General features: G+C 47.4%; 3 protein-coding genes across 5 annotated transcripts in view; 2 read left to right on the plus strand and 1 right to left on the minus strand.

Annotated features, from left to right (window-relative positions):
• Window positions 1–1,816: 1,816 nt before the first annotated feature.
• On the plus strand, window positions 1,817–6,661 carry EGR2 (early growth response 2). Of its 2 annotated transcripts, XM_077125174.1 has the most exons (3): window positions 1,829–1,928; window positions 2,029–2,137; window positions 3,477–6,661. In XM_077125174.1, the coding sequence occupies exons 2-3, from the start codon at window positions 2,119–2,121 to the stop codon at window positions 4,724–4,726; spliced, it is 1,269 nt and encodes a 422-aa protein (XP_076981289.1). In that variant the 5' UTR covers window positions 1,829–1,928; window positions 2,029–2,118; the 3' UTR covers window positions 4,727–6,661. The 2 variants fall into 2 exon arrangements, with proteins under 2 accessions (XP_076981288.1, XP_076981289.1); XM_077125173.1 differs by having other exon boundaries at window positions 1,817–2,137; window positions 3,477–6,660.
• A 1,866-nt stretch (window positions 6,662–8,527) lies between these two features.
• Window positions 8,528–12,842, minus strand: ADO (2-aminoethanethiol dioxygenase). Its single transcript, XM_077125176.1, has one exon. It carries the CDS (start codon window positions 12,453–12,455, stop codon window positions 11,640–11,642), a length of 816 nt encoding a protein of 271 aa, XP_076981291.1. The 5' UTR covers window positions 12,456–12,842; the 3' UTR covers window positions 8,528–11,639.
• Window positions 12,843–12,891: 49 nt separating this feature from the next.
• Window positions 12,892–14,985, plus strand: part of LOC143653850 (uncharacterized) — a 353,382-nt gene continuing 351,288 nt past the window's right edge. The window contains exon 1 of one of the 2 annotated variants that reach the window (XR_013161560.1): window positions 12,892–13,153. The gene's annotated coding sequence lies outside the window, so the exon portion shown is untranslated. Of the gene's footprint in view, window positions 13,154–13,177; window positions 13,408–14,985 lie in introns of those variants that run through there. The other variant, XR_013161561.1, reaches the window with a different exon arrangement.

Below are 14,985 nucleotides of genomic sequence, written 5' to 3' on the forward strand. Positions count from 1 at the left end.
GGACGAGAAAGGGCTTGGGGGGAGGGGCCAGTTCTCAGCCTGTAGGAATGACAACCGGCCGGAGAGGCGGCCGTTCGGGAGCGTGGGACCCGGGTCCAGCTTCCCGTGGGGCCCCGGGCAGGCCCCAGCGTTCCCGGGCGGCGGGCCGTGGAGCGCGAGGAAGTAGGAACCATGTGTGCAGCGAGCCAGAACCCATTGGTATCTGGACCTCGGGAAAGTTTTTAAAAAATTGCTTTGGGAACTAAACAGAAAGGTGTCCACTGGGGTCAACTTTTTTACCCGCAAAAGGTTGGTAGAAGCTCGAAACTGGCTTTAGTAGCTATGGGCTGTCACTTGGGACCGCGCTGGGCTTACGAGATGGCTCTTGGCCAGGGTGAGGGAGAATTCCCCTACAACTGTGTGTGATCTGTTATAAGGGGCTGATGGAGGCAGGGTGCATCCCCAGGGCGTGGACTCTCGGGGGAGCTGGGGGTGCCGTGGAGGTCCGGACGGGTAGTGAAGGTGAAAACGGGTGTCTTCGCAGGATGTCGGGCGAGGCCCGGCGCGACGTCTGTCACCCGAGCACTCTGCGGGCGAGCCGGCCCGCTGTGTCCCTGTGTAGCGTAAGGTGTGCGAGTGGGTGTGCGAAGAGGGCAGGGGAGCGGGAGTGTGTAGAGCGGAAGTGGAGCGGGTGTGTGTGTGTATGCATGGCGGGGCAGGGTGAGTGTCCAAGCCTCCATCTGGACGCCCCCACACAGTCGACCGCCCAGACGCGCCGGGAAGGGCGCCCGCGCGGCTCTGCCGCTGAAGGGGGGCGGGGAGCGCGCGGGCAGAGGGAGGGGGATGTCTCCGGCTGAGGATTTCTCTTGAAGCTCCCCGCACTTATTCTACTTCTCATAGGGTCTACCCCCCCCCACCCCAAGGTGCCCAAAATACTTAAACAAACAAACAACCCCGAACCTGTTCCGTTTTCGCTCCTGTATAAATAGCACAGACTTTCCAAAAAAGCAATACCGCATTCACTCTTATCACCAGCCACTTCTTTCCACCAAGTAATTCAGAAAAAAGCAGTCAGCTTCCGTGAATGTATGCAGTTTTTTTTTTTTTTCGCTGCCTCCTTTTGCTTGTGGTTTTGAGCTGCCAAGAAAGTGAGTAGGGGTTTGACTGTAGTGTCTCGGCTTCGCTCGGTTTCTTTCCGAAGTTTAATTTTCCGGAATGGCTCCCAAACAAGGGCTGGGGAGGCGGAGCCCTCGGCACCGGATCTTCGCCTTTTTTGGAAAGTCCCGGAGAACCGGAATTCCTCCCCGCCCGTGGAGGCTGAGCCGCCGCCCCGGCCCGCGTGCTCTCCTGCAGCGGCGGGAGAGTGGCTCTTGGCGCGTCTTCTCCACGCCAGGTCCTGCAACCCGGACCTGGGCTGCAGCTCGGGCCGCGCGCCGGGTGACCGCACGAGTCCTCCCGGGCAGCGAGCCTGGAGTCGCGAGTCCGGCGGAGCCCGCGCGGCCGAGCTCGTATGCAAATAGGCCATGTGACGGCAAAAGCCGCCTGGCCCAGCCCTGTTCCTCAGTCCATATATGGGCAGCGACGTCACGGGCATTCAAGACCTGCCCATAAATACTTAGAGCAACACTTTCCGTCTAACTGAGAGAGCAGCAATTGATTAATAGCTCGGCGAGGGGATACACTGACTGTTATAATAATAACACTACACCAGCAACTCCTGGCTTCCCAACAGCCGGAACACAGACGGGAGAGAGTCAGTGGCAAATAGCCATTTTTCTTCTTTCTTACAAAAACAAAAACCAACTTGCTTGCTAGTTTTATTTCTGTTGGATTTCTTTTCTTTTCTTTTCTTTTTCTTTTGGTGGCTGCTTTTAAGTGTGGAGGGCCAAAGGAGATACCAACCCAGGCTCAGACCAACCCCCTCCAAAACGGCTTCTCTGACACTCCAGGTAGCGAGGGAGTTGGGTCTCCAGGTTGTGCGAAGAGCAAATGATGACCGCCAAGGCCGTAGACAAAATTCCAGTAACTCTCAGTGGTTTTGTGCACCAGCTGTCTGACAACATCTACCCTGTGGAGGACCTCGCCGCCACGTCGGTGACCATCTTCCCCAATGCTGAACTAGGAGGCCCTTTTGATCAGATGAACGGAGTGGCAGGAGGTAAGCCGCATACCCCCTACGCGGCCGGTAACCTGCGCCGCGAAAGGTGGTGGGTGAGGTGCGGTGGGTGTGGGGGACTCGGAAGACAGGATTGAGGGGCGAGGTGGACTGTGTTGATTGAACTGACCCAGAAGACCCGAATGGGTTGGGTGCAGGAGGAGCCCGCGAGAGCGCTGGAAGTGGGCGCGAGAGAAGCGCAAGGTCGCCTGCGAGCGGGGCGCCCCGGAGCGCCGAGTCCCCGGCGCTGGGAGGAGGATGGAAAAGGTTGCCCTCAGCTTGGGGGCTTGCGCGCTCCCCTCGCCGGCGGCACTCGGATTTTCCTCTTCTGGGGTAGGGGCAGAGTGACAGGAAAGTCCCGGGCTCCCGGGGAGAGCTGCGCGTCTGGAGATCGAGCTGCGAAGAAGCTCTGGGGAAAGCGCCCGCCGCTCCCGCCGGGGCAGAGCAACCCCAGGGCAAATTTCGGTGCGCGCTTCCCGGGCGGTCTGGCAACGCGCGCCCACCTGCGCTCCGCCCGCGAAGTTGTGGGGGTTAGCAAAGCTGGGGCTCCTACCGGCCAAGGCGAGGAGATGGTGGAGGAGGGCGGGCGACGGCGGGGGCAGCCCCCGGGCTGCCGAGGAAGGCTCGCGGGGGCACCGGTGCTGCCGGTTTCCTTAGCAATGCTGGGGAAAGTCGTCTCCCGCGGCCCCCGCGCCTTTCTCGTAGCCCCGCCACTAGCTTCAGGCTGGGGCGGGGACGCGCGGGTGGCGCGCAAGGCTGAGAAGGTTGGAAGAGAAGGGAAACCTATAGACTCCGTCCCCCGCAGCCCCCTTCTCCCTCCAGCAGCCTCCGGTTGATGTGCAGTGGGAGAGGGAGGGAGACAGGGAAGCTGCCAGGGGTGAGAAGCTGCTGGGAAATCACCGGCTTTCCTCTAAGGCTGGCACCTTCGTGGCACTGGCTGGGATAAGCCCATTCTTAGGTGATATCTGTTCTGGAGTCCTAGCTGTGGGACCCCCAGGCAAAGGAGAGGGAGAGAAGTTCCAGCCAGATGGAGAATTTTTAATGTTGTTGCTATCATTGGGTGTTTTTATTGGGAGCTAAAGCCACAGATGGCTGTGTGTGTGTATTAAGGAGCTCATCCTGCTTTCCTGTTCTTGAGTTCCAGGCTGGTATTGGCTGCCACAGTGAAATCTAGGGCTAACCTTTTCTTCCTTTCTCTGGACTTCAGTGTCGTCCCCACCCTCACCCCAGTTGAGAGCTGCTCCTGGGTCTTGGGGAGGAACACTTAAGAAAGGCCATGAGAAGGGAATTCTTGGCCGGCATTCTCATTGCTTCAACTACATTCTGCATTTTCCCTCCCCAGATGGCATGATCAACATTGACATGACTGGAGAGAAGAGGTCCTTGGATCTCCCATATCCCAGCAGCTTTGCACCTGTCTCTGCACCCAGGAACCAGACATTCACTTACATGGGCAAGTTCTCCATTGACCCTCAGTACCCTGGTGCCAGCTGCTACCCAGAAGGCATCATCAATATCGTGAGTGCCGGCATTCTGCAAGGGGTCACTTCCCCAGCTTCGACCACAGCCTCGTCTAGTGTCACCTCTGCTTCCCCCAACCCATTGGCCACAGGACCCCTTGGTGTGTGTACCATGTCCCAGACCCAGCCTGATCTGGACCACCTCTACTCTCCCCCACCGCCGCCACCACCTTATTCTGGCTGTGCAGGAGACCTTTACCAGGATCCCTCAGCATTCCTGTCGGCAGCCACCACCTCCACCTCCTCCTCTCTGGCCTACCCACCACCTCCTTCCTACCCATCCCCCAAGCCAGCTACCGATCCAGGCCTCTTTCCCATGATCCCAGACTACCCTGGATTTTTCCCACCTCAGTGCCAGAGAGACCTACATGGTACAGCTGGCCCAGACCGCAAGCCCTTTCCCTGCCCCCTGGACTCCCTTCGAGTCCCTCCTCCACTCACTCCACTCTCCACCATCCGCAACTTTACTCTGGGGGGCCCCAGTGCTGGGCCCACAGGGCCAGGGGGCAGTGGAGGCAGTGAGGGACCCCGGCTGCCTGGTAGCAGCTCAGCAGCAGCGGCCGCCGCCTATAACCCCCACCATCTGCCACTGCGGCCCATTCTTAGGCCTCGCAAGTATCCAAACAGACCCAGCAAGACCCCCGTGCATGAACGGCCTTACCCTTGCCCAGCAGAAGGCTGTGACAGGCGCTTTTCCCGCTCCGACGAGCTGACACGGCATATCCGAATCCACACGGGTCACAAGCCCTTCCAGTGTCGGATTTGCATGCGCAACTTCAGCCGCAGTGACCACCTTACCACTCATATCCGCACCCACACCGGCGAGAAGCCCTTCGCCTGTGACTACTGTGGCCGCAAGTTTGCCAGGAGTGACGAGAGGAAGCGCCATACCAAGATCCACCTGAGGCAGAAGGAGAGGAAAAGCAGTGCCCCTTCATCATCAGTGCCGGCTGCTTCCACCGCTTCCTGCGCCGGGGGCACACAGGCTGGGGGGGGCCTGTGCAGCAGCAACAGTGGCCCTATGGGCGGAGGGCCACTGGCCCCTTGCTCCTCGCGGACCCGGACACCTTGAGATCAGACTCAGGCTGACATACCAGTTCCTGAAAGCCCCGGAGGCCCTTCATCCGCGCAAGCTGCACCACAAACACTACCACCCTCCACTGCCCTTCCCTCCCTTCACTGGGCAAAGGGTCTTGGTGGAGTCCAGCACTGTCCCCCTTTCCACTTCAGGGCTTTCCTAGAACTTGGCCCACTTTAGTCTCTCATAGATGAGTTGACTATCACCCCAATGTAACAGGGAGGCTTGGAAAGGGGCTTAGTGGGGAGCCCTGGCCTACAGGACTGAGGTCTGACCCTGCTTAAAAGGGTTGTCTGACTAGGTTTTGCTACTCTCCTCCCCTTTGTTTTGACCCATTACAGGTTTTTGACTCTGGATATCAGAGTTGATTTGCAATTTTTTTCTACAATAGGTTGGGAGATGCTGATCCCTTCCAGCGGGGACAGCAAAAAGCAAAACTGATGTGCACTTTATGGCTTGGGACTGATTTGGGGTATGCTGTACAGTGAACAAAGCATGGCCTTTATGCCGCATTCAGCTGTCCTAGAACAGTGAGTCAAAGTCTATCTAGTCGTCTCAACCCTTTAAGCAATATGTATTATAAACTCAGAGAACAGAAGTGCAATGTGATGGGAGGGACATGGCAATATCTGCTCCTTTTTGAGTTGTTTGAGAAACAAAGACTATTTTTTCAGTGTATATTCACCCAGATTTTGTGTATTTTTGATGTGCACTGTTCTCCAAGTTCTGAACCTTTGGGAAAAAAAAAGTAAAGCATTTATGATCTCTTGAAATTAATCAGAGTTTAACTTATTTAAAGGGGGATGTACATTTATTCTCTGAAAGTAGGATGCATGCAATTGTGTTGGAAGTGTCCTTGGTGCCTTGTGTGATGTAGACAATGGTAGTGTCTGCATGTAAATGGGCTGCCTTACTATGGAAAAAAAAATCATTCCCTGGGTTTAGGATGGCTGTATATTTCTGCCTATTAATATTTGGAATTTTTTTTAGAAAGTATATTTTTGTATGCTGTTTTGTGACTTAAGAGTGTTACCTTTGTAGTCAAATTTCAGATAAGAATGTAAATAGTTAATGGAGCTGACTTGTTTGGTTATTAGCTCTTAATAGTTGTGGAAATATAAATGATCTATTCTAATGCAAAACCACTAACTGAATTTCAGATAATGGATAGTTTGTGACTATAGTGTAAATAAATACTTTTCAACAATATTTTTGCTGCCAAAATCATTTATGAAAGATTTATTGAGTGAGACTTCAGCAGTCATCTAATGGCTGTGGTACTACTAAAAAAACAGCATTCTAACTACCAGTAGGCGAAAGTGCTTTGACCAAGTCAGGACCTCCAAATTTTCTTTGCTCATTTGTCAACACCAGCCCTCTAACCCCAAAGCAAACTCCATTCATAATCGGGTGCTAGTGTTCTGGGGATTTCCCCTATGCATTAGTGTAAAAATGGGGAGGCGTTGTTTTGACTCATTGTTCCGTCCTCTAAAACAGCCTATAGTCTCTCTCCGTTCCTGAGTAGGCTCCGGAAAATAAATACTTACAAACAAGTGCCCACTCGGAGACTACACATTTGTGACTGCTTTCAAACCCTGACCAGAGCCTGGAACTCAGACGAGATGTGGCTTTGTGGAAAGTGTGGTGGCGTGGTCAAGCTGGAAATGACTTTCAGGTTTCCAGGATTAGTCTCATGACCACAGAAAACTTTTTGAAAAGAGCTATCACCTCTTCTGATCAAAAATCCTCTCAGACACTGCTGATGACAGCATTAAAGGGCTGCCACAGGAATTACCCCAGGACTCATTTCTCTCTAGACTTCACTCCTCAGTTGATTACCCTGATTCTGAAGGATCATTAATCTGCCCTAAATTTGATGGTGCTAGAGACTGTCAAATTTTCTAGCTTGTTAGATACTATAGTGTACATTAGCCTTAAGCTCCAAGAAAGTCAATCTGAATAGGTAAATAAAGTCCTTCAAGGTACTTTATAATGGTTTGCAAAATAATGTGTTATAGGTTCATATTACTGCAAGACTTTTGAAGTGATTTTTATAAATTTATCAAAAAATACTTGTTTATCCATCTATGAGGACAAATTGTTTCATTGTGAAGTTATCTTTATCCAAAAATCTGTGCCTAAATATCACTTCATCCACTGCCACTGGATCCTCACACAGGTTTAACATGTCAGACTATCCACATTGAGCTAGATCATCTGAAAAAACCTTAATTTGTTTATCGTTTGCCCCTGTTAAGAGTCTCTTAGCCTTGACTGGTAAGTGATGGCCTTTATTTCAGATCAGCAGATGGTGTTTACTCTTGGAAACCACCTGACCAGCGCTAAAATTTGAGATCCAGTTTGTGGAGGTAATTTACTGTTTCTTTGGTATTTCTTCCCTCTGTATTTGAAAGATACATGATGTTTTTCTAACTACTTATTAGAGATTTCAAAACTTCAGTGTCACAGTTTTCTAGTAACAGTTACTATTTTTCCATTTATTCACATTTCCCAATTTACCAACATATTATCATCCTTGCTGGACATATTTTGATAAATGTGTAAAACAATGCCACATTTTGATAACTGTGTTTTTAATGAATACTTCCCTAAGATTTCATTATATTGAAATACAGTTATACCCAAGTTCTGTGCGATATAATTATCTTGCAAAGTTTAGTTTCAAAGCACTTCAAACAAATAATATAACAAGCATTTACAAAGCAGTAGAAAGGAATAAGATTAGCCAAATTGGGCTAGATAATCACTTTCACCTGGATGCTGCCTTGGTGTGATGGCAATAACATGCCATAAGGAACACCATACCTCAGTGTTTCCTCAGTCAACTTTGTGGCTTTTGTTGCTGGATTGCAACATGTTAGGCCACTATCTTTCATCAGATTTTGTTCTGTCCTTGAAACCTTCAGGGTTCTTTACACTGGCATCTGATTTTTTACTTTGCTCAAGAAATAAAGCATGTAAAGATAAGCCTGCTCCTTCAGATCTCTTATGTTTTATAGAATAATAACATTGTTTCAGCTGCTGCTGGGAGTTTTTATTAAAAATAACTTCTAGAGAGTACTTCCTTAAAAATTCATGCTTTTAGATGGTCCAACACACATTAAAAACAGGTCTATCGACCCAAAAATAAAGTTTTTCAGTGCTCAGAAACCAGGTTTTTAAATTTCAGTATCCTAACGTTAACAAAATTAAGGAAAGTAGTTTTGTAGATATTAAAAATGGCTAGTGGGCAGGGTGATGGTGGCCATGCCGGAGATCCGGGTTTGATTCTTGGTGCCTGACCATGCAAAAAAAAAAATGGCTGCAGTGATTTTTAACAGCCAACACAATTTTTTTTGTGTGGTAAAGAATGGTCCACATCAACAAGTGTCTATAATGCTAACAGTCCAAATTACAACTTATGAATTCTATAAAAAACGAAAATATTTAAGTCCTAAGATTTTTTTCTTCTAGGATGGTAGTATTTTTGTTTTCTTGCACTAGCTTTATTGTACTTAGACAAAATATAAAGGAAGCAAAATAATATGATTAGCCATAAAATATTTTCAGATGTTTCTAATCAGAATGTTTCAAAGCTTACAGTCAAGTAAATAAACTTTTTACTTAAATTTATATTGTTACTTGGACTTTAGAAATATGCAGAAGGCCAACAATTTCTGGAACAACATAATCTTATAGCATAGATCACATGAACCTTAACAGTAGATCAAAACGAAGACCTAATAGGAAATACTTCCCTTCTCCATTTTCCAATAAGCAAATAAGATTTACCTCTAAACAATTTCAACATGTCTTTATTTTCCAAAAGTATACTGAATTATTTTAATCCAGGAAATGCAAACATTCCTGGCTGTAAAGATTATTTACATGAGGATTAACAAATGGTTTCCTTTTTGACAGTAAATGCCTCATTACACTGCAAGTGATCAGTGGTCGGCTACTTTAAGTAACCTGAAGTTCTGAATTCAAACTAGCACAGTTACAGTGGAGTGGCACTGCCCTCAGGTTAGGGTTGAACAGCACTCGGCAGAGTCCTAAATTAAAGTTATATTGCTTTTTCATTGGGCAGAGAACAAGACTCAGAACCAACTGGAATATATAAGTGATGACAAAGTCCTCCTAAGATGCCAAGATGTTAAGATTGAGGCACTTAGAAAGAGGGGGTAAAAATGCAGATTCTGGGAGAAGTTAAAGGCTATAAATGTTAAAAGGTCACAGAACCCACTCCTGGTGACAAAACGCATATTACATTAAAAAGTAGGCCACCATTTACATTAATAAACAATTGTTGGTATAATCAATCTATGCAAATCAAGCTTAGTAAAAATCAGTTCTCCTAACTTAATAGGCAGGTACACAATACTGTTCTCCTTTAATATAAATGGTCATTGACATAACTTGAGGACTAAAAAGCTAAATATTTAGACAGACGATTTCTCATCCATGAGAGGCAATTATTGCATTTGTATTTAACACAAAAGTCAAATGATTTATAGCATTGTGCTCATTTGTCTTCCCTAAGGAAGATAACTTTTATCCCATAGTTGTTAACCAAAACATAGTCTACGTTGCAGGAATATATGGGAAAAACAGTAGCACATGTAGTCAGTCATGACTAACATTTATGCATAGAGGTGCAAGGTTTTTCTGCACCACATTTTTTTTCTGTAATGAAAATATTCTTTCCTTTGTGGCTCACTAAAACAAGTTAAATTTTGTTTTCACCATTAATTTACTCAGAATTTATTAGTGAACCCAAAGTTTCACTGTTATTGGTTGCTGTTTGGGTCTGCAATGATTTCAGTTCTTCTTAGTTTCCCCCCTCAAAATTGCTTGTAATTGAGGCCTGTACAACCTTTTTCATGATAAAGTTTTGAAAAGCAATTCTTCTTTTACCATTATCCTATTGCCAGAATGAATTTTTGTAGGTTTAATGTACTCCAATATATATTAAAACAAACATATACACCATTATCAACAAGCTTTGTAAGTTAATCATTTTGCTACAACAGAATTTTAAAAAGGTAGGTATATGATAACCATACAGGTTCATTACTGTGCTACAAAAAGCTCAAACAGTTTATTTTGTGAAGACTTTTCTAAGAAAGTCACCATTTGCATATCTAGAACTTATTTTCAAACTGAGTATATGAAGATTGCTTCAAACTGCCCCCCCAGGTACATTAAACCACACCAGAATGTGAAGCTACAATAAGACAATTTTAGCATTCCAGGAGGAAATGCTTTGCATTAGGCACATATTATGCCTGTGTCAGGTTTTACAATGGAGTGTATGTCACACTGAACAAACATCTTTTTTGTTAAAAAAATCTTTCCTTAAGAACTTGTTTATTTAAGCTAATTAAAAAACTGGAGACAAATATTCCTTCACCCTGGGCTTCTGTAACCCAACAAGCAAAAAGAGGCAAAAGCACATACTGTTTCCTTACAGCCAACACTTTCCTCCAATAGCTAATCTCGCTTTATTACAGGTAGTAGAACTCTACTGCCACATGGGCAAAGATCAAGAGGGCTTAGACAACAGCTGGGCAAATTTTAATGCATTTATTTCTTCAGCTTGTTTTCATTAAAAGTTTTGTGAAAAGGAAATCCTATACATAGTAAAAAGGGGGGAATATGGCCTGAAGCAAATGGTGTCAATACATTTGTAAACAAGGTAAAGTTGCTCAGCCTATTAAAAAAGACAAAAATAAAACTAGTCACAGATAGCACAAGGGGCTGGGAGTGGGAGGTGGCTAGTACTAAAGTTAATTCTCAACTCTCTATCCTTGATCATCTATCCCTTCTCTTTTTTCCTATAGAGAGGCATATTAATGAAACACTCACTGTCTCCTGTTTGAGGGGTTCTGAGATAACACTGTCAACAACAACAAAGCTAGAACCACCAGCCCTGAGAGAATGTGAAACATTCATCAACATATTTTTCTTTACCTTTGCTGGAAAGTACTGGACGTAAATAGGGGTATGAAATTCAACAGGTGGCTAGGGGTGTTTTACATTCAGTTACCTGGAAGCATAATGGATTCAGTTTTTCTGAATCTTATGTTCATTAAAAGAGGAAAAATAAGTCATTTGAGGATAACAGAGTTTTTGCATTAAAGGTAAATCTGCTCAACTCAGAGCTGGAGGCTCATGAGGAAGATAAGTTCTAAACCACTTGTCACTGAGATATGCAGGTGCTGAATTTCTTAGTAGGTTATGCCCTAGTGAACCAGAAATAGCTACTGGACAAGGGGAGGAAAGAAAATACATCTTGTCCTCTACATGCATAGTTATGTTTGGGAAATGATTCCCAGATCTGAAAACGGATTTTTTTTTTTTTTTACAACGAATAGGACACTCACTTTAACCAGTAGTTCATCCCGTTAAACCTAGTTTTTACCAATGACTTGAACTAAAAACAATTCAAATCACCAGGTCATGCACAGTCAATAAGTTAAAACTCTTACAATGAGGAGTAAAAGAGAAACACAAACCCTATTTATGGAAGAGGGAAAAAAGAACTCTTCAGTGTATTCTGCATAGGGTAGGGAATAGAGGGAGAATATTTTCATTATGGCTTTAGGATGGAAGCACTTCAGATAGTCCCTTACCCAACCCCCAAATCAAAATCGTGGTGGCAGTGGCAAAGCCAGAATACAACCTAGCTTTTCGGGGTTCCCCGCCCCCACAACCAGGCCCGGTGGCTGGTGTTCAGTCGCCCGCGCTTTCCATGGTTCCCGAGGAAGCGGCTACTGCCCATTCCAGTGGATCCAACGTCAAAGGCCGAGGGGGTAGGAATAGCCCTTTTGGTGGGTTGAGGGCAGCCGGGCCCAGATCACAGTAGGGCACGTCTTCTGCCCACCGCTTCCGGGTGCCGGTGGCCTCAAGGGAAGACCTTGGGACCTGGATAGGGCTCCCCCTCGCACCAGAAGTCATCGGCCTGCGGTGTCTCCAGGAGCCACACCTCTCGGGGCAGGTCACAGGCCGAGCCGGAGTCCTCCTTGGACCTGACCGGTTCCAGAACCCGGTAATAGTGGCAGTCTCGGCCGTCGTCGGGGTCGTAGGGTGGGGCCAGGATGTCCAGGAAGGCAGCGGGCCCGTCCACGGCATCGATCTGGTGCAGGTTGTCCCGGTGAGGCGTGAGGACGCAGGGGCCGCTGGCCTCGGTGTATTCCGCGCGCGAACGGAGCACACCCGGCCGCAGGGCTTCCCGCTCCCGGGCCTGCAGCGGCGGCTCGAACTGCTTCTCCGGCGGCGGGGCCCGCGGTCGTTGCCCACAGCCAGCCTCCAGCTTGTCCATGCAGCTGATGCGCACTGTGCCGTAGAGCACCTTGAGCATGCCGTGCATGCCCGGGTGGTCGTGCAGCGGGATGGACGTACCGCTCTTAAGCAGGAACACGCCAAGGCTGAAGCCGTCCGTCTCGTAGATGTGCATGTAGGTGACAGGCGGCAGATTGGGTGGCAGCGGCTGCAGTGTGGTCTTGCGCGGGGCGATGTTGAGGTCCTCGGCACGGATCTGGGTCAGCAGGCCTTTCAGCTTGCTCAGATTCTCGGAGAAGCCCGGCGGTATCTGCGCCTCGGGGCCTGGCGCCGCGCCGCGGTCGGAAGCTCTGCGGCCGCCCCCGCTGCCCCGGAAGGTGAGGCAAGCCTGGCGGGCGATCCGTTGGATCAGGGAGGCCATGTTGTTGTCTCGGGGCATGCTTGACTGTTCCTCCGCAAGCCGGGGCCGGGCCCCTCCTTTCCTCCGCCCCTTGCGGTCGCCGGCGGCCGCCACGGCTGCCTGCAGCCCAGGGTAAGGTGGGAGGCCTCTCAACTACCCGCCTGTCGGCTGCCAACCTCAGCATCCACACGCTGACAACTGCCCGGCGCGCCCGCCTCGCGCCCCCTCCGAGCGCGCACGCGCACGGCCCGCTCCCCGCACTCACGCTTGCGAGCAGGTAGCCGCCGCGCGGACCGTGCCAGGCTTTGCCTTACGCCCGACGCTCCATTCATGCGGCCCGCACCCACGACGGTTGCCCGGCGCGCCGCACGCTTCGCAGAGCATGCTGGGGCTTGTAGTTCGGCATTCTGTATGACTTCTGCGAAAATTCCCTTTGTCAACTGGAACAGGAAAGGAACATTAGACATGGTGGGCATAAGGCGACTCTTTCTTAGGGTTCCAAGGTGTTTTCTCTTATAAAAAAAAAGTGAAGTGGGGTGCAAGAGAAGTAACTACTACTTAACTACAACTCCCGGCATTCCTAGAAGCCTGGGCTGACGAACTTCCTGCAGCTGGACCCGGCAGTGGAGGAGGCGCTTGGCCCTGACTAGGAGCAGGGCTGGAGGGTCGTTAACCTTTTGGCGCCTGTAGGGCCTGGTCGGCCACGCAGGGTCATCTTCCGGTGGCTTCGTCCCTGGGTAGGAGGCTGTTAAATAAATTTTAGCTCCTCGTGGTCGCCTAGGCAGCACCGTCTTGCTTTGGGATTGCAGAACGACGCTGTCGTAATTTCCTAAGCTTTTTAGAAGTTGGAAGGGTGGAGGCGGTCTCTGTTGATCACTACGGTTACTTTGCACAGCCGGGCCCAGCTGTTGTTTCCATCAGGGTCTGATGAGAACATGATAGTTTCTTGCTGAGAAGACTTGAAAGGCCATTTGCTGTGGTCATGGATTCTGTATGTTAGATGTTATCGAACTTGGGTTTGCCTAAGAAACACCCGGTTGGTGGAGAGAGGACGTTTTTAAAATGCAGATTCCTGGTCGTCATTCAGAAATTGATTCACAGATGATTCTGAGGCATCCTCTGCAAGAATCAGACAAGCTCTTGACCTTCACCTTCGAGGCATTATTCTCTGTGAAGTGAGCTAAGCAGATGACTGGAAAAAGAAGTTAGATACTATGACTTTAAACTTAGACCTGAGTTTAAAGTCCTTTCGAACTTCGAAAGCAAAACGTGGATTTCTTGTTCATTTTAAAATTTGGAGTGGTTAAGTAAATCTTCTCCAGTTAAAATAGACATGCTTATCTTTATCTGGCTAGGTAACCTAGTTTTGACCACTCACTGTATGCCAGATACTATGTTACATGTATTACATAACGGATGCTACACTGTTAAATCCTCACAGCAACTCTAAAAAGGCAGTCATTATTATTGTCACCAGTTGGCAGAGAAGGGATGAATTGCACAAGGACACACCTTAGTATTTGGCAGGGGATAAGCAACAGAGACGAGATAGGTACAGTTTTTATAACCCATATAAGACTTGATGGAGAATCAGAATATTGTTTTTCCAGCTTATTGTACCACTTAAAAGCTGTATCTTTAGGCAGATTCTACTCTTGCAGGTCCTCGGTTAATTCATTTGTGGGATACTAGGGTTAGGTTAACAGCGGTTCTGAACCCTGCTACCCATCAGAAGCTTCTCAAGAGCTTTATAAAAATAAAGATTTCTGGTCACACCCCAGAAATTCCAATTCAGAAGACCTGGATTGAGACCTGAAATTATTTTTAAATTGCTCCAGGAGTTATAATTGATTGTCAGTCCAGTTTGAGAACCACTCAGTATCTGTTAATAGTGAGCCAGCTCTTGCCAGCTCTTAATGCTAGGTGATTCTAAGAGGGTGATTATTTGCTTTGGAAAAGGACTTTTAAGATTGTTTTTCTGAGGCTGCCACGCTGAGGTTAAATTATTTAAATAAACTGTCAAAGTTCAGCATATGAAGAAATCCCATGCAATCTTTTCTAAAATGGAAATATTGAAGTTAAGGGAAAAGGGGGAAATCCTATTTTCCCATCCTTCATTTACAAATCTGAATTTTTATTTATCGGTTTTACTACTAATAAAGTATAATTAGAGAGAGATGTAGACTCCATAGAATATAGACTTCAGTAAAAGACAGATTTGTTTGATTTCCAAATCCGTCACTTCTTAATAGCTGTGTGGTTACTTTACAGCAGCTCATTATTTTTGTCTATACCGTGAGACAATATGGTACGTATGTAAATCACTGTTGACAGTATCTAAACCATAGGTGCTGCCCTATAAATAGAGGCTATTATTATAGTTTTAAAATGAAAAAAAAACTGTAGTAAAGACTAATGATTTGAAATAATACTCAGCAAATATTGAAATAGAATTTGACTTGTCTTGAAAATCACCTTCAGGGTAGAGTTTTTTTTTTAGGGTTATTTTATAGGCTGAGCTATCTACCTGGTGGTACCATCCCTAACTCCCTTGCTATTCATCCTTTGG

Source organism: Tamandua tetradactyla, chromosome 13, assembly GCF_023851605.1.
Source record: "Tamandua tetradactyla isolate mTamTet1 chromosome 13, mTamTet1.pri, whole genome shotgun sequence".
Taxonomy (NCBI): Eukaryota; Metazoa; Chordata; class Mammalia; order Pilosa; family Myrmecophagidae; genus Tamandua; species Tamandua tetradactyla.